This window comes from Oryctolagus cuniculus, chromosome 7 (assembly GCF_964237555.1).
Source record: "Oryctolagus cuniculus chromosome 7, mOryCun1.1, whole genome shotgun sequence".
Classification (NCBI taxonomy): domain Eukaryota; kingdom Metazoa; phylum Chordata; class Mammalia; order Lagomorpha; family Leporidae; genus Oryctolagus; species Oryctolagus cuniculus.
The window spans coordinates 113,171,897-113,190,972 of NC_091438.1; the positions used below are offsets into that span (position 1 = coordinate 113,171,897).

Genomic DNA, 19,076 nt, shown 5'->3' on the forward strand with positions numbered 1-19,076 from the left:
AAAAGTTAAAAAAAAAAATGCTTGTTTATCTAGAGGCAGAGCGACCATTTCCAAATGCTTGCTGTGGGCAGAACTGGGCCTAGCTGAAGTTTGGAGTTTGGAGATGACCTGCACGGATGATCCTGAACTCAGCTGCCTGAGCCATCTCCTGGGTGTGCTTTAGCAGGAAGCTGGAATGAGGAGTGAAGTCAGCACTTGAACCCAGGTACTATGATATAAGATGCTGTTAACAACTATGTCAAAAGCATGCCCCTCTGAAAAGATTTTTGACTATGTATCAAGAACTTTTTTTTTTTAGGATTTATTTATTTGAAAGAGTTAAAGAGAGAGAGAAAAGGCAGAAGGAGAGAGAGAGAGAGGTCTTCCATCCCCTATTTTACTCCCCAGTTGGCTGCAAAGGCCGGAGCTGTTCCAATCTGAAGCCAGGAGCCAGGAGCTTCTTCTGGGTCTCCCACAGGGGTAAAAGGGCCCTGGGACTGCAGTGCTGGCATCCTGTATGGGCACTGGTTCGAGTCCTGGCTGCTCCACTTCCAATCCAGCTCTCTGCTATGGTCTGGGACAGCAGTAGAAGATGGCCCAAGTCTTTGGACCCCTGCATCCTCATGGGAGACCTGGAAAAATCTCTTGGCTCCTGGCTTCGGATCAGCTCAGCTCTGGCCATTGCGGCCTACAGGGGAGTGAACCAGCGGATGGAAGACTTCTCTCTCTCCATCTCTCTCTCTCTCTGTGTGACTCTAACCTTCAAATAAAAATAAATAAATCTTTTTTAAAAAATAAAATGTTCAGAATTACAAGCCAGTAATTTCACTTACAGAATCTAAGAAGACAATCAGGTAGCAGTAAGTTGTTGATTTCAGAGTTGTTTATCACAGAAAAAAAAAAGCTCATAAATGATTGAAAGAGATGTGATTAAAAATATTATATCTATAAAATGAAATATAGACATTAAAATATTTTTAAATCAGTTTAATTACTCAAGAAAATACTTAAAAATAACATTAAGAGAGAAAAGTTATGACACAAATCTGTACATAAAGCATGGATCCCAACATGTTTATAGATATGAGGATACTTCAAAAATGTTATGGAAAAAGGTAATTAAAAGCTGGAAACCTTCATACTTGGTGAAATAAGCCAGTCCCCAAAAGACAGATATCATAAGTTTTCCCTGATCCAAGGTAACTAATAGAGTACCTAAAATGTAACATACTGAAGTGAAATGGACATTTTGAGATTTGATGATTATTTAGAGTCCTTGTCTCTTCTGTTGAGGAACAGTTTTTTTTTTTTTTCCATGCTACTTGTTGAACTCTTTTACTTAGTGTGGAGTTAACTTTACAATCATTAAGTAAACTGAAAATAGAGCTTTGTAAAAATTCAGAGTGGGAATGGGAGAAGGAAGATGAAGAAGGGTTGGAGTGTGGGCAGGGGGAGCGTAGGGTAGGAAATATCACTATGTTTCTAATCTGTATATATGAAATACATGACCTTGTATAACTTAAATAAAATTTAAAAAAAGATAATGTACATTTTCCATGAACTTCTTATGACCCTTGAAAAGTATGTGTGTATATATATTTTATGTAAACATATATGGATCCCATTGTATGTGTGCATGATGATATGTGTGTGTGTGTGCATACTGTATATAAACACACAGAAAGAAAAATGCTAAAGAAAATTCACCAAAATGTTAGCAGTAGCCAGCGCCGCGGCTCACTAGGCTAATCCTCCACCTGCAGCGCCGGCACCCCAGGTTCTAGTCCCGGTCAGGGTGCCGGATTCTGTCCCGGTTGCTCCTCTTCCAGTCCAGCTCTCTGCTGTGGCCCAGGAGTGCAGTAGAGGATGGCCCAGGTCCTTGGGCCCTGCACCCACATGGGAGACCAGGAGGAAGCGCCTGGATCTTGGCTTCGGATCAGCTCAGTGCGCCAGCTGCAACGTGCTGGCCGTAGCGGCCACACAGGGGTGAACCAACAGTAAAGGAAGACCTTTCTCTCTGTCTCTCTCTCTCTCACTGTCTAACTCTGCCTGTCAAAAAAAAAAAAATTAAAAAATTTTTAAAAAATATTAGCAGTAATGACAATGATGTCTAAATATTGAAACAATGCATTTTTTAAATTTTACAGTGATTTTGAAATTCTCTACAGTGCTTTATTATCAGAAAGAACCAATAGCTAAAAATGTTAAGTTGTGAATACGGTAGAATCACAATTGTGGAAAAATATAAGAATACACAGGCACACTAGGCATCTATACGTATCTATACAGAGAGATTGAGAACAGAGTTGATTAAAATTAAGCACAAACTTTAGTATTATGCAGGTGTGATACTACCACTTTTTTTTTTTTTTTGAGAGGCAGAGTGGACAGTGAGAGAGAGACAGAGAGAAAGGTCTTCCTTTTCCGTTGGTCCACCTCCCAATGGCCGCTGCGGCCAGCGCACTGCGCTGATCCGAAGCCAGGAGCCAGGTGCTTCTCCTGGTCTCCCATGCAGGTGCAGGGCCCAAGCACTTGGGCCATCCTCCACTGCACTCCCGGGCCACAGCAGAGAGCTGGACTGGAAGAGGGACAACCGGGACAGAATCCGGCGCTCCAACTGGGACTAGAACTTGGGGTGCCGGCGCCGCAGGCGGAGGATTAGCCTATTGAGCCGAGGTGCCAGCCAATACTACCACCTCTTATTGACTGAGTGAGCATGGGCAAGTCATTTAATTTCACCAGTCCCTAAGTGTAGCCCCTGCAAATTAGGATAATGCTAGTATGTGAGTATATTTCCACATACTTCTATGTTAGTTAGAAATCTTTACTGATTAAATGAAAGAATCTAAACCTGGGTAATCATTTTTTAAAAAAAAAGGAAATGTTGCTAGAAAGATATGGGAAAGTTTCCTGATTCTTGGAGAAAGATCTAAAGAACCCAGCATGAGAAGGGGGCAGGTCTCAGAAGAGCTCATGAATCTCAGTGACAGCAACTGTGAGGAAGTCTTCAAGTTACCACCTCTTAGATGAGTATGATACAGTCATTGCTCAGTTTATTTGAATCGTTCTGTTTAACGTTTCAGTTCTAAGGAGAGCGTCTGTTTTGGGAATTCCCAGCATATGAGATCCATATGCCAAAGGTGGAAGATGTCTTAAGACCAAAGAAAGAGGCAAACACAACTATGATTATACAGAGTTTAATTTATTAAGATTTTGGGGTAGAAGCAAAAGAAGCCCTGGGTGACCACAAAATAAATGGATCTCTATGCCATGAAGTAGGAGGGAAAGGGTTTTGTGTGTGTGTGTGTGTGTGTGTGTGTGTGTGTGTTTTAGGTGAAGGTGGCCCATGGCTAACCAGAGAACACCTGGACTTTCTCAAGATGTATGTGTTAATATTCCAGGCATCAGATAAGAGAGGTAACAGGGGCCAAATAAGAGCACAGTTTATCTTAATGACTTTTTTATCCCATAGGATTTAGGATGACTGTCAGGGTCACATAAGGAATGGGCTGGTGATTACAACCAAGATATCTACAGTTCTGTCAAGTTCGATCCCTACAGAGTTGGGATGAAAACAAGCTATCTCTACATTTCTTGGGATAGGTGTCAAACCCTGTGCCAGAAAAGTGTAGAGCATCTAGGCTGGCTTCCCCACCAAGACCACAGACTCAAGGTGAAATCATGGGGTAACTGCCATTGGAAGGAGGAGGTAGATGCCTACAGATACAAACAAAACCAGTGACATTGTAGGGTTGTTGTGAGGATTAAATGCACATAAAATACTAAGTTTAGTACAGATCTAGCACATAGTAATTGCTCAACACATTTTAGCTATTATATATTCTGTCTGTGATTTTGGGGTGTGTGTGTGTGTGTTTACAAAAAACAACATGAAAGAAAATATATTGATACTAGTAAATATTTGTGATAATTATCTTTTTTAAAATTAGACCGATATGAAAATAAAACCAAAACCAAACATTTTTTCTTTTAAGTAGAGGATGAGGCAGGTTGAGGATGATATTTTAGGCTGTGAGATGTTGGTAAGTAGATAAACGGTAAGAGGAGAAAATCTCTGAGGCCTGTGGGTTAAAGCTGCAGCATGCGACACTGGCATCCCACGTGGGTGCTGATTTGTGTCCCAGCTGCACCACTTCTGATCCAGCTCCCTGCTGATGTGGCTGGGAAAAGCAGTGGATTGCAACCCAAGTGTTTGGACCCCTGCCACTCATGTGGGAGATCTGGAAGAAGCTCTTGGCTCCTGGCTTCGGCCTGGCCATTGTAGCTGGTAAGTGAACCAGTGGATGGAAGATCTCTCTCTCTCTCTCTCTATATATATATAGATAGATATATTATAATATAAATTAAAATAGAAATATATTTATAATATATAAATACAATTTTATATAAAATATAAATATGAAATATTAAAATACAAAATATAAATATAAATAAATATAGTATAAATATGTTTATATTGCCGCTCCCTTGCCCGCAAAGGAACAACACTGTTCGCAGCTTATCGGTCTTCAGCAGACTTTTAATGGGAAAATAACAGGGACAGAGAAAGAATGAAGGGAGGAGAGTGGACAGGAAAGCCCCCTCCTTCCTCAGCACATAGCTTATATACAAAATCTGGCCAATTGCAAGCGGGCTCAAGTCCATGCACGGAACACTCCAATCCGCTGTCTGTTCACGCAGTGTGCACGCATCCTCGGGCCAATCAGATGAGGTGTCACGCAGCAGGCAGGCTCACCGCACGGTCCTCGGCGCCATCTTGTTGTTTACAACATTCTCAACTCCTCTGGAAAGTCCCGACCATGGGAAAGCATTGCCCTAACCGAAACTAGCAACATCCGCCTTGTGATAAAGACACAGCAACAGCTATCAGACCGACCTTGACGTGGGGGCTCCATGGCTGCGCATCCCATGGAGCCCCACATATATATTTATCTATATATATGAAAGACTTATTTGAAAGTCAGAGTGTATATATATGTATATATATACTCTGACTATATATGTGTATATATATATATACACTCTGACTTTCAAATAAATCTTTTAAAGAAAGAGAGACAGAGACAGAGAGACAGAAAATATCCCTGGCTAGGCTCCTCAAATAGGACTGCCTTGGACTCTATTTATAAAGAGGAAATCTGTGCCTGGCACATGCATACGAGAGCATGAGGAAATGAAGGATTCTGTAGCTTTTCTTGCTAATTTCGAGATATCCTGAATCTAGTGGATTCCAGCTAGAAAACTCTGGTCTGGACAGACATGGATCTAGATATCCATATCTAGTGGCCGGGCTAGCAATGACCATGTCAGCACCAAACAGCCTAGCGCCCATTCATGAAGCAAATTATTGGGTCCATACACAAAGGATCTCAATGGCCTTTGCTTGGGTGCATTTACCTCCTCCATAGTCCCACAAGCAGATGTCCTCAAATGTGGAAGGAAGGAAGAACAGGTAAGAGCAGGAGGGTGAAAGGAAGGAAAACACTACAACATAAACTCAACGTCAGCAGCAGAAAGAGGGAACCAGTTTGGGACCCACTATTAGGGGTTAACTTTGTTTTCTGGATGCTGTCCCCAAGAGTGGTTTGTGGTCCACAAAATCCAAAGAGCTTTAGCAAACTCAGACTACACCTGATGAGCATTGAGGTCTATAGGAGACATTTCCCGACTGTGAAAATTTCAGAATCTGGGAAATATTTTGTAGTAATAATGCTCAGGCCCTGGGGGAAAGAGATTTACAAGAGAGACTAGGAAAAGTTGATTTTTTAAAAACACCTTCTAGGATGTGCTTTTCTCTAAAGGAAGGAGAGAACTTCCACTTTGCTTATGGCCTTGTCTAAATACTGACGGAGTTTGTGGATTCAAAAGGCTTCCATAGCCTAGGCAGCTCATGTCAAGAGCCTCAGGTGGTCACTGACATCATACATTAGTGTTAATTGTTAAAATAACAGTAGTAGTCACTGTGCTCTAACTCCCCATGCAGGACCTCTGTCCTCAAGGAGTTGTATTATGAGAGTTAATCATGATGTTTGTTCTCAGTTTGTGTGTGTATGTGTGCGCGCGCGCACAAATTGTTGAAATCTTAATATAGAGTTAGTCTTCTGTGTACAAAGTTAATTGAAAATGAATCTTAATGGAGTGTGGGTGAGAAGGGGCAGGAATGGTAGGAAAAATAACTATATTCCTAAAGTTGTACATATGAAATTTGTATTCCTTAAAAATAAATTAATTAAAAATTTAAAAAAATAAATATATATGCACAAAAAAAAAAAAAGCCCTCCTAGTTCAAAGATCACGACAGACACAAGTGCCTAAAACTTTTGCAAGCTCCATCGAATACTGTACTAAGTTTATGGATGGAAACAAGACCAACCCCAGACCATGGATGAAATGTAGTCTTCTGTCAACAGGGAAATCTTGAACAGAATGTACTTAGATGCCCAATGGATCTGAACTTTCAGGTAATGGGACAGGAAGGACAGGAACAAATTTCATCCATGTTTTCATTCAGGGCTGACTGCTGGGGAAATGAATGGTAGAATGATAAAGGGCAGAGACTCCTTCCCACTGTGGATACTGGGGAGTATTCTTCCATTCTTCACACTGGTCAGGAACTGACTCCTGTTAGGAAATGTATGCTCATTTGGGGACTAAAGGCGTTACTGAGAATTTTGCCTCTGGGACTATGTAGACTTAAATTTCAGAGATTTTTATCTCACTTCTGAAGCTGCTTTTTAATGCGTATAGCTCAATGCTTGCAATTGATGTTATCACCAGGCTGTTGGACTACTCTAAAAGAGATTGTTTTAAAACTTCAAAGGAGAAACCCAAGCCAAGTTCAAGTTCAAATTAAAGGTAAAAGCAGTCTCTGCCACTGTGGAATGAAGTCTATACAGCATGGAATTTGTAAATTTTACTAAAACTTTATTATAAGCAAGAAAGACTCAACTTCAATGACTTTTGTTAAAGCATCCTGTAGACATTGGGTTTTTCAAGCAGTAGAGTCTGAGATGAAGATTCATGCAAGAGGGATTTTTTTAAGAAGTGCTGTTTGTAATAGCAGCTGTAGGAGGGAAGGAAAGGAAGCAGAAGCAGGCTGTGGTGCGGACCTGATGGAAATGCTAATTAATAGCTGCAGCTCTGAAGCTGGAATGGCTCTTTCAAGTTGTCCTGAGTTTGGCTGAAGGGAACATGATATTTGTGCCTCCATATGGACAGATCATTGCACTTGGGCTGTCCTGGAAAGGGGATATGCTCTCCTAGACAGTTCACAAAGAAGGCTGATGCCTGATGATGGTCTGCTGGCAGCGCTGTCAAATGCTGGAGGTATCCAGGCAGCACATCACAGAATCCTCTGCATAGAAGTAGCACCCACAGTCATTTTGATGGGATGACGGTGCCATTGCTCAGATGGCAAAGCCTGGTGTTAAAGAGATTCTATGTGTGGCAGTAAAGTGTCATAATCACAAAGTTAAAATAGGCCCAGAGGAAGAATGCCGGCATCCTTGGCTCTTAGACTTGAGGGAGCTCCAAAGTGAGATGGGATTGTTACAATACTTATACTTCTATATAGCAGTTTATTTCCAGAAATTAAATGAATGACATTGGAAAGGATTGGAGATTGTGGTGCCTGGGAAAACAACAGCTCCAAAAAAGGTGAATAACAACAGGCTGATCTTGTTGGTTATGTTTTAAATTTACAGGAAAGGGGGTTTACTTTGGCATTTATTGAGTAAAAGTAAAAGTAGCTGTTTCTTTTATTAAGCCTTTTTAAACTCAGCATGAAGCTCTAAATCAGATATAATTGGACAAATTTATTTTATCGTGTCCTAAGTAACTCAGATGAGAAAAATATATTAAAGTATACATAACATTTTTTAAATTAGAAAACAGTAGGTAAAAATAAGCATTTAATGTACTCACAATGTAATGAATTTAAAGTATCATTTAAGCATATAAATCCTGCAGTTTCTATCTCAGTTTATCTCACTGAATCACAGCACGTGTCATCATTTTCCACTCTGCTAAGAGATGATCCATTCATCTCACTCAGTCAGTGACCTATTTTTTACATTTAAAAATCTTTCTAATCCATATAAGCAGGTTTTTAAAACAAAGACTGAACAGTGACACATAGTGGCTAATCATTTCAACCACAGATGTTAATCGCTATAAAGCAAGAATAATCCAGCTTTATATTGTCACTACTCAGGCTACCTCTTATTGTTTTCAAGAGTGTTAAAAATTAATGCTTTCTAAAGTAAAACTTCTGTAATTTACATTATATATGTAGAAAATAAGTAAAACTATGTTCACAAGATGGTTTCTCAGAATTAATAGGAGCATAATTTACAAAGAAGATGCACCACTATGTTAGAAGTACTGCTTATGTTTTATTAGAACTTGAGAAAACTAAATTTGAATCTATTATGTCTGTAATATTCTGAATCCTCCATATGTATAAGGGTTGACAAGATAATAAAGTGATTTTTTACTAAGGAGATGAAAAAGCTTGCTCATATGCCATATTCCATTAAATATAACTTATATGGAATATATATCTTTGAAAATGTCAAAATCCTGCAGGGAAGGAATTTCTTAGATCATTTAAGGATGGAAGAAAAAGAGCAATAACAAGTTGGGCTTTAAGAACAGGAGAGTGGAAATGCCAGGGAAGAATATGAAGAGTGGATTAATATGAGCAGTTTCAGAAAATACCTTGGAACTCTGTAATAGCTAATGAAATTTTTGAAATTATTTAGTGAGATCATTCCCAGAGCTCCTAAAAGCCAAGCAAAACACCAAGAAATAATGAGAAACAACGTGGAGCAGGACTTAGCCTTCCAGAAAAGAGAGAAGCTGCACATTTCATTGACATCCAAGACTTGACACTGTACAAGTATGTTGTGTGAGCTTGACTGGAGATCAGGAAGACGTCCGCACAAAATTCATGGAGTACTTTTTAGATGATGTAGACTGTTCTAAGTGTTTCACTGACTCTTACCCATTTACCCTGAATAATCTATGAAGGTAGGTAATATTCCCATCTTTATTGTAGGGATGAGGAAACTGATGCATAGAAAGGTACCCATACCTCATGAAATTTCTTTCCAGATGTGAAGAGAGGCATCCTCCTAAGGGAGAATGCAGCCCATTTGTAAAGACAGCCGTTGCAAAATAAAGTATAACTATGTAACCCTTCCCCAGTCATTACTGTTTCTGTGTTTTCTTTTGTTGCTGAAATACTGCTTTGAGCCATCAACATACTTTTTGTTCAACACTGTGAAGCAGACAAAGCCATCATATCTAGATGAGTGAAATTATTAAATGATAGAAAATCTAATGAGTCAGGTTTATTGATTGTAATAAAAGATCAAGGGGCCTTGAGTGTATGTAGCCTTTGGCATTTTTTAAAATACAAAGATGAGCTTGAACTGTTGCTTTCAACCTTGTTTTTAAAAATAAAGGCCAGCGCCTGCAGCTCAATTGGCTAATCCTCCGTCTGAGGCGCTGGCACCCCGGGGTTCTAGTCCCTGTTGGGGCACCAGATTCTGTCCTAGTTGCTCCTCTTCCAGTCCAGCTCTCTGCTGTGGCCCGGGAAGGCAGTAGAGGATGGCCCAAGTGCTTAGGCCCTGCAGCCACAGCGCACCAGCCGTAGCAGCCATTTGGGGAGTGAACCAACGGAAAAGGAAGACCTTTCTCTCTGTCTCTCTAACTCTGTCAAAAAAAAAAAATGTCACCTGACTTTTTGACGAATAATTCAGTTATCCATTGAGATTATAACTTGCCTGCTCATAAGGTTGTATTTTTTGAAAGATTTATTTATTTATTTTAAAGATGGAGTTACAGAGAGGCAAAGGCAGAGGCAGAGAGAGAGAGAGAGAGAGAGAGAAAGAGAGAGAGATATCTTCCATCCACTGGTTCACTCCCCAAATGGCTGCAAGGGGCGGAGCTGGGACAATCTGAAGCCAGGAGCCAGGGGCTTCTCCTGGCTCTCTCACGTGGGTGCAGGGGCCTAAGGAGTTGGGCCATCTTCTACTGCTTTCCTAGGTCATAGTAGAGAGATGGATCAGACGTGGAGCAGTCGGGATTCGAACTGGCGCCCATATGAGATGTCGGCACTGCAGGCAGCAGCTTTACCTGCCACACCACAGTGCTGGCCCCAATGAGGTTGTATTTTTTTTTCTATCACATAAGTTCTTTCTTAGGTTGTAGCTGCTACATTCTTGGTAGGGAGGTGGATGAAAGATAGATGATAGGTAGATAGATAGAGGCATATGTGTAATTCAAGAGTATTATTATTACCCTTTATGCATAAATATCGTAACATATATATCCTAAGAACAAGGATTGTCCTACATTGTCACATGAAATTACCACATTTGGAAAGTCATAATAATAAAATATTACCATATACACATTTATAATCTTATTCAATTTTCATAATTGTTCCCAATTATTTGTTTCTCTTTTTTTCTAGGATTCCCAAGTCAGGGAATCAAGCATCAAGCATATTTATTGTCATGTTGCTTCAGTTTCCTCCCATCTGGGTCTGTTGTTCAGCCTGTGTGTTTGATTTTACCTGATAACAACGTTGTAAAAGATTCTAGTCCAATAGGTACGTCAGATTGTTTATTCATGAACAGATTTTGTTTAACCATTTGGAGGAGAGATAATATTGTGAGCACATTGGCAGGAACACTGGTACAGGCAAACCTTGTTTTACTGTGCGCTTCAGCTTCACTTATTGTGCTTTGCTTCTATTGCATTTTTTTACAAAGTGAAGGCTTATGGCCTGCCTTAAGCCTGCTTATAGGACTGTTTTTCCAATATGGTGTTCACTTTGTCTTTGTCACATTTTAGTAATTCTTACAATGTTTTAAACTTTTTCATTATTATCATTTGATTATAATGGTATCTATCAGATTTCTGCATTGTAAAATATTTTTATCATTAGAATTACTAAGTAATATGAAGGTATCTGTATTGTTTCTCCCAATATTTCACTCAATGATTTTAAAATCCATTGATAATTATTGCCAGAATCAAGTATCACTATAGTGATGATAACAGGGTAGTTTTCTATTTTTATTATTTCTTCCTAATCTATTAGCTGGCATTATTTTGTAGAAAATGAATTTTTCGTCTTTTTTTCCACATCTACCTTTAAATTTTCTTAAATGTGAATAATAATTTTATTTCTGTTTCCTATCTTATAATCCATTTTTGTGTTTCAGTCCTCAGTGTGTCCCAAGTGTGGCCAGCAGGAAGCCCTTCACGCTGGCTTCTGTGGGTTTTGGCCTCTGTGTTTCTTGACTATTTCTGTACTTCCTGGTACAAGGTGTTCTGGACTCACTTTGTACTTTCCCTGACCCCATCCCAGAATCACCTGTTTCTCCAAAGAGCCCAGGTCCCATATTGTGGAAAACAGTGTTCAGCAGGGCTAGATTTCTGTGAACAAAGCAGGTTCCATTTCATTAATTACAGTGTTCTTCCATGGAAATTAGATTTTTAGTGCCTATTAATAGAGGGAAGTCCCTAAAATGTTTAACCTAGTAGTCCTTTACACTTTAGAGTGAACTTATTTAGTCTGTTTTTTTTTTTTTTTTATAAGAAGAAGGAAGCTGAGACAATGAAAACTAAACAGAGACACTTGAGTGAGGCCCATGAATGAAGGGAGAAAGCCAACCTCAATTTCTTCTGTTGCAAGCATTGTTACATAACACAACTGAAATTTGTCCTCCCTACAATCTTACTTTTACATAGATGAAAATCCTCATCTGTGCCTTTATAATTCCCACTGTTCCCTTAGCCTAGCAGGGAAGGAGAGCTAGGGGCTGGGAGGACAAGTCTCACCCACTTGGAGTTTTGAGAAAAGTATATCCATGCTGCTGTCCCCGCACCCCTGGAAGCTCTTGCTTCTGACCAGCATGCACAGCTCCCTCGCATGCGTTGTCCTTCAGCTGAGAACACCGTTCAGGTGATCTACAGCTCGGGAAGTCTGTGGGAAACAATTTCCTAGTTATTTGTTGATTCAAAAAGAACAGATAGGCATCTCAACTCGAATGCTGTCTCAGTTGGATTATTCATTACAAGTGCAGTCTTCTGCCCGCAGTTTGTGGTAGTGGCAGGCAAGCTGGTTGCAGGCTTATAGGAGATAACTGAAGTACACTGCCCGAGAAACAGTGTTGGGGACAAAGCTCAAGAAAACATGTCTTTCTCCCCTCTTCCTTATTATCTTGGTTCAGTTTCTGAACTCTTCTTGGTCCTGTTTTCTGTCAGTGGAGAGAATTCTAGCTGGCCTGCCTGAAGACATGAGGCAGTGTATCTAGGAAAATATCAGCAGTGACATGGAAAGTGTCTTCTGTAAGCAGAACATTTCTTTTGGCATTAGAAATATGGAGAAATAGAAAGCAGAGACACTACCCTTGCTATGCTTACTCTTTAGTTGGAGTTGTAGGTCATGAGTACCAAAAAGGCAGATACACAAAATAGACAACTGAAAACACACCGTGCCAATGTCAAACACAAGAGAAAGGTTTCATCACCCAGGGCATTATAAGCTTCCTCAGTGAAAATAATAATAAAACATGACTGGGTCTTTTCCCTAACGATGTTGTAATAAATAAGAATCAAGGAAGGAAGGAATAAAAGAACAAAGGAACAAATGAAAAGGGAAGAGGGAGAGGAAGGAGAATTGCAGGAGAGGTAAAGATAACTACCTAGATCAATGTGAAAGTCAGGATTAATGTGTTATTGGTTTGTAACTCCTTTTTTATGTGATTCACATAAAAATATATAAAATAACAATTATAAATCTATGTTGATGAGTACACAAAGTATAAAGATGTACTATGTGACAATCATACCCTAAATAGAGAGACTGAGCTGCATAACAGCACATTTTTTTATCCAGTTGAAACTAAATGGCAGTCATTAAAATCACATTAATTGTAATATCAAGACAACCACTAAGAAAATAATTTCATAATATGTAGGAATGAGAAAGGAATCAGAACTATACATGAGAAAAATATATATTTGACAAAAAAGAAGGCAGTAATGGAAGAATTCAGGAATGACAAAGATATGAGACGTAAAAAGAACAAATGACAAAATAACAGAGTTCCTTCCTTGTTAGTCATCACATTAAAAGAGATGAAAAGCTCTATGCAAAGGGAAATATTGGCAGAATGGATTTAAAAACATGATCAAACTTGTGCTGTCAACAAAAGATGATTTAGATACAAAGATAAAACTAAATTAGAAGATAAGGAATGGAAAAAGATATTCCATGCCAATGGTAACCAAAAGATAACAAGTTTAGCCAGCTTCCAGTTTAAGAAAAATAAAATGGTTACAGCAGACCAAGAAGGAAATTACTTAATGATAAAAAAATCAATCCATTAAGAAGATAAATACATGAATCAAAGCCTGATGGAAATGAGAGGAGGGACAGAGTTTATAATAGTAGGGCACTTGTACACCCCACCTTTAATAATGGATAGAACAACCAGAGAGAAGACCAACAAGGACAGAGTTCACCTGAAAAGCACTAAATAACAACTAGACCTAAGTGACAGGTGTAGCACACTCCACCCACCAATAGCAGAATATACCTCTCAAGTGTACATGGCTCCTTCTCAAAAAGAGTTATTAAGCCATGAAATGAGTTTGACTATGTTTTAAGACTGAAATCTTATGAAGTATCTTTTCTGTCGTACTGGAATGAGAGTAGACACTAATAGAAGAAAAAACTTACTACATTTAAAACAAGCAGATTGAATCAATAATCAAAAGCCCCCCGCCAAAGAAAAGTTCAGTATTTGTTGGTGTCACTAATAAAATCTATCAATTGTTCTGAGAATGTCAGTCCTCTTCCAGGAACTAAATGAGGAGGAAATGCATCCTAATCCATTCTATGAGGACAGCATTATCCTGAGATCAGAGCCAGACAAAGGCAAGGTGTTGCTTTATGAGGAGAGGTTCAAAAATACTCAGCAAAAATAATACCAAACCAAATCTAACTGCATATTAGAAGGATTATATACCACGATATATAGATTTATCCTAAGAATTCAAGGGTGATTCACTGATGGAAAACAATCAATGTAATACACCCTATTAGTAGGAAGAAGGAAAAAAAAAAACCCTACACAAATGTCTGAATTGATGCAGAAAAAACATTTGACAAATTTCAGTAATTTTTCCTGAAAAAAAATTCATAAAACTAAGAATGGATGGCAACTTTTGTCAACATGATAAACTCCATCTGTGAGAAAAAAAAAAAAAAGAAAGAAAACCCACAGCTAACATAATGAATGTTAAAGATGGAAGGCTTTCCCTCTAATAGCAGAACAAGACGGGATGTTCAGTTTCTATGCTTCGCACCTCTGCTCAACACTAGAGTGGAAGCTCTAAAGTAGCCAAAAGGTACATAAAAAGATGCTCAATTTCATCAAAGATTAGCGGAATATAAATGAAAGCCATGATGAAATACCATAGCACAGCCACAAGGATGACTGAACAGCAAGAAAAAGGGAAAAGAAAAGTAAAAAGAGAAGAAAACCATCCAGCAGCAATAAAACAGAAAATCAGAAGTGCTGCTGAGGTATGGAGAAATTGGATCCTTCAAATAGTGGTGGAAGGCATGGAAAATGGTGTAGCCGTAGTGGAAAAACAGGTTGATGGTTCCTCAGAATGTTGAACAGAATTTCCACATGACCTGGCCATTCCACACCTATGCATCTATTCAAGAGAATTGAAAACAGGTGTTTAAAATGAGTATATGAATGTTCCCAGCAGCACTATTCACCGTATTTGTAGTATGAAAACAACCTAGTGTCCATCAACAGATGGATAGACAAACAAAATGTGCTATGCACCTACATTGCAATGTTATTCGACCATAAAAGGGAATGAAGTGCTGATTCACATTACAATACGGATGAACTATTAAAATATTATGCCAAGAAGCTAGATCCAAAAGGCTGCATAATGTGTGTTTGTTTTTATATGAAATATCTAGATTAGGCATAGAGACAATAGTTTAGTGGTAATCAGGTGCTGGGAGGTGAGAGGGAAGGCCAGTTACTGTTCAGTAGGCACAGAGTGTTTTTTGAGGAGGAGGATGAAGCAGGCATTTTACAGTGAGTGGTCAGAGTTGCAGAGCATTGTGATTGACTGGATTGTACACTTTAAAATAATTAATTGTCAGTTTTATCCTTTGTGAACCTTACCATAATTTTCTAAAATACAGGAGAGGAAAGGAAACATCAATCCTTATTTTTTTTGTACAGCATAACGCCAGGCATCTTCCATCTACTTTCTCATTGATCCAAGTGGACACATGTCCATAAATAGGTCAGGACTTTTTGAAGGGAACTTCCAAGCTGGAATTTAACCCTTGGGATCCTCTGGCTTCTGCCTCCCCTGTGAAGCCTTTCCTGAGGCTCCTAGGACAGAACAAATATCTACATTTTATGTGATGCTACTCTGTCTTTCTAGGCTGCTATTATTAGATGCATGAAGCATTTCTTTCTTTTACATTGTGAAAGATTTGTTGTTTTTCTCTTTTACTGGTTTGTGTGCTCCACAAGATCAGGACTTGCTCTTTGTGTTTGCATTTCTAGAGCCTGGAGTATCACTTAGCACATAGTACATGTTCAATAAAGGTTTTCATTCACCAGCTGGGTTTACATATTTGGTTTCTGTAAGTATCCTGCATTTATAGCTACTAAAATAACCATGTCTGTCTGGATTGCCTGCTCCAGGCTTAGCATTCATCTCCCAGAAGGAAACTAGGTCACATCTGGGACACATGAACAGTTTCAAGAAAAGTTCCATTTGAAATACCAAAAGCTTAAGTATATATCAAATATAATGAAGCTGATCGTGCCAAAACATTTTCAGTGATTAAAACTTCATTTCATTGTTACATTTTTGGTCTTTGTTCTCCTACTTCATTTATTAAGTTTATAGTCACAGAATGATTTACACATGTGGAAAATCAAAGCAGGATGAAAATAGCGAAAAGAAAAGCAAAACATTCTATGACTCTTTACTTTTTGAATTCTCCCCTGCACTCTGGTTATTTTATGTTTGGTTTTGGGGACAACTTGTGCAAAAAGGACCTAATGCCTCCCTGCTGTCCTGTAGAACACTTGCATCGAAAGAGAAGGGGGGGAAAATCTCAAAGGGGATCTGCCGAAGATTGCTTGACAGTACACAAAATTGGGGAGTATTTTAATAGAAGAAGCACACCACATGAGATGATTTGGGAAGTTCAAGGAACAACAACAAAATTGGCTATATAGCCATCTACCCTTCATTGTGCCTGGACTAAACACGCTGGGAGTCAGTAATACAACTGGCAGCCACTAGGAACTTCCTCTATTGTTTAAGTCACTCTTAACCTTGATTTTTGTGTATGTGAAAAAAAAAAAAAAAAGGCAAACAAAACGCTCCTTTCCTGATGGCACAGTATTTGAAAACTGTAGGTCACTCCAAAATTAGTTAGGTATTCATTCCATTTTTGTTTATGTACAATCCCCGCCACCCTTTACCCAGGGGGGAAAATGGCACAGAGAAAGCCATATAATGCTCTTCATTGCACTATTTCTCTTTAAATTGTATTCAGACCTAGAATGATGTTTTTACATAGTCTGTGAATGTTAGCATTTTTGTTGTTTTTCGGCCTAGCTGAGCTGATTAATCCTGATTATCACTCTTCTGTTTGCATTCCAGTTTGGGAAATGAGGTCATCGAATGGAAAGGATGGCTCAGATTTTTGTGCAATCTCTCACTCGCCTCATAACTCTGCATTCAGACTCAGCAGCATTTACTGAATATCTACTATTAAATGTCTAGCTCTGTGTTTGGTCTATAGTAGGGGTCAAAAATGAGACTCCATTTCTTTCACCTTCTACCTTGTTGTTAATACTCATGGTGTCTCATAGCCCTGGCAAGAAAGGGAATGCACACTGACATTGGGTTCTGACAAGCATTGAGTGAAGACACTGTATATAGAGGAATGAATGGGGTTGAGGAACCCAAATGATCCTAAGGCACCACAGGATAGCTAGCCTAAGTCCTCAAGGAGTGGGGTGGGGTGGGAGTATGGAAGGCAACAGTGTTCTTGGAGCGTGGGGATAGCTGGTGCTATGGAAGGCAGCTACCCATCTGGAGCTAACAAGCGGGAGTAACCATGCTTAGATCCTTGGAGTTGAGGCAGTGAGCAGACAGTACTCTTGTTAGATGAACTGAGCAAGAAGCCAGGGACTAAAGGAGCCTGAGTGGTACAATTTGCAGGCTCAACCTCCCAGGACATGGAGCAGGGCAAAGAAGTGCAGGGAATGGCTCTCGGTGACTAAAGAGCCAAAGAGCACACTCACCTCATCAGTTAATTTCAGAGTGATACGTGAAGCAACATTATTATTCAAATTTGGCAAATGAAGGCACTGATGTAGTTAAGTAACTTGCAGCAAGTCACATGGCAACTATATATATGATAGGCCTAGGATTTCAGTTCATGTCTTCTAATTCACTTCTATTCTTTCATAACAAAATGTCAGCCTTACATTTTACTTCTATGTCTTCTCTTGTATTTTACATGGTCTGACTCTTGTCGATGATTATGCCTTCCATTTTTAATCTGGCTTTTTTGAAATTCAGACTGAAATCTTTAACCCTCCTTTGCTAAGTGGGCAGAATTTTGTGGCCTACATTTGTTAGTGTTTATTTATTTTCATCTACTTGAAAGGCAGAGTGAGAATGAAAGGGAGAGAGTGAGAAGATCTTGATCTGCTGGTTCACTCCCAAAATGCCCACAGCAGCCAGAGTTGGGCCAAGCTCACTCTAGGAGCTCAGAATTCCATGGGTCTCCCACATTGGTGGCAGGATCTGAGCACTTGAGCCATCCTCTTCTGTCTCCTAGGAAGGAACGGCAGGAAACTTCATTGGAAGTGGAGTAAACAGAACTCAAACTGGCCCTCTGAAAGGGGTAGAGTTATCCTAAGTGGTGGGTTTAACCTGCTGTGTCACAATGCCTGCTCCATGCTTGCAGTTTGTGGAGACCTTATCTTACTATTTGATCTGACTTTCCTTTTGGCATGAGTTCCTTTATCATTCTATATTACCTGTATTTTCCTCCATGTCTTTTTGAAGAGAAGAATGAATAAGTGATTGTATAACTTGGGTATGTGCTTTTTTAATATTTTCCCTATTACAGAGTCCTTGCTGTCACTGTGCAATGATTGACATTCCCTCAACTCCGCCCCCAAATATACATATCCATGACCTTTAGATTTTTTCTGTATTAGTCTTTTTCAATAAAATGGTCCAAGCCATCACTACCAATCAGTTAGTATTGGCAGGAAAATGGAAATGTATTTGCTATATTTGGTATAATACAACCAGTAAATTAACTGAGAGTACTACAAGATCTTTAATATGGAAATACTCAATGGAGAGATCAACTTGCATGCTTCACAGAGGCCATCCTGAAAGCCTTTTACTCAAGCTCCTTGTATGTGATGAGCATCATTTCACTCTGACTGCTTCCCGTCAAGTACGTTAGTAAAAGGCAAAATTAACCATATGTGAATGCACTTCCAATTCAAATAATTAATTTTTCTTTTCCAAATTCAAATGTATGGCTTTCTTCCAAGGATGCTGCAATTCTCTGTTTAAAAGAAGCAAAGTGCTGTGCTATTTGGTTTTATCATCCTAGGGAAAGGGCTATTTGGCCTTATTAATGTAGTTAGCTGTAGTAAAGCTGTAATTCCATTATCTAATGTCCTGAAGCAGCACGACAAGACCATTCAGGAGATTGTGCCGTTCATTGAAGCAATTCAAGACTTGGATTCTGTTCAAGACCATTTAGCGAAAGTTCCCAAAGGGCCTTTTTTAAAGAAGTTTTGTCCCTAAGATTATAATGGCATAGATCACTGTAATAATCTAAATATTAGTGTTATAATTACTAGTAGATTTAGTGTTTTCATATATAGTATCTCATAGTACAAAATAATTTTTAAAATATTATTTATTTAAAAGGCAGAGAGAAATTTCTATCCACT

The 19,076-nt window shown here is 39.1% G+C and overlaps 1 protein-coding gene and 1 long non-coding RNA gene across 4 annotated transcripts in view; one reads left to right on the forward strand and one right to left on the reverse strand.

The window, feature by feature from the left end:
• The first annotated feature begins 17 nt into the window (after positions 1-17).
• The window catches only part of LOC138850643 (uncharacterized), a 122,519-nt gene continuing 103,460 nt past the window's right edge, over positions 18-19,076 (forward strand). For 2 of the 3 annotated variants that reach the window (XR_011390685.1, XR_011390686.1), the window contains exon 1: positions 18-205. This is a non-coding gene — a long non-coding RNA (uncharacterized lncRNA). Of the gene's footprint in view, positions 206-10,480; positions 10,619-19,076 lie in introns of all 3 variants that reach the window. The other variant, XR_011390687.1, reaches the window with a different exon arrangement.
• FGGY (FGGY carbohydrate kinase domain containing) overlaps positions 11,971-19,076 on the reverse strand; it is a 532,663-nt gene continuing 525,557 nt past the window's right edge. The window contains exon 16 of the mRNA XM_070078420.1: positions 11,971-12,001. Within this exon, the coding sequence (XP_069934521.1) occupies positions 11,986-12,001 (16 nt within the window). The 3' untranslated portion in view covers positions 11,971-11,985. The remainder of the gene's footprint in view (positions 12,002-19,076) is intronic.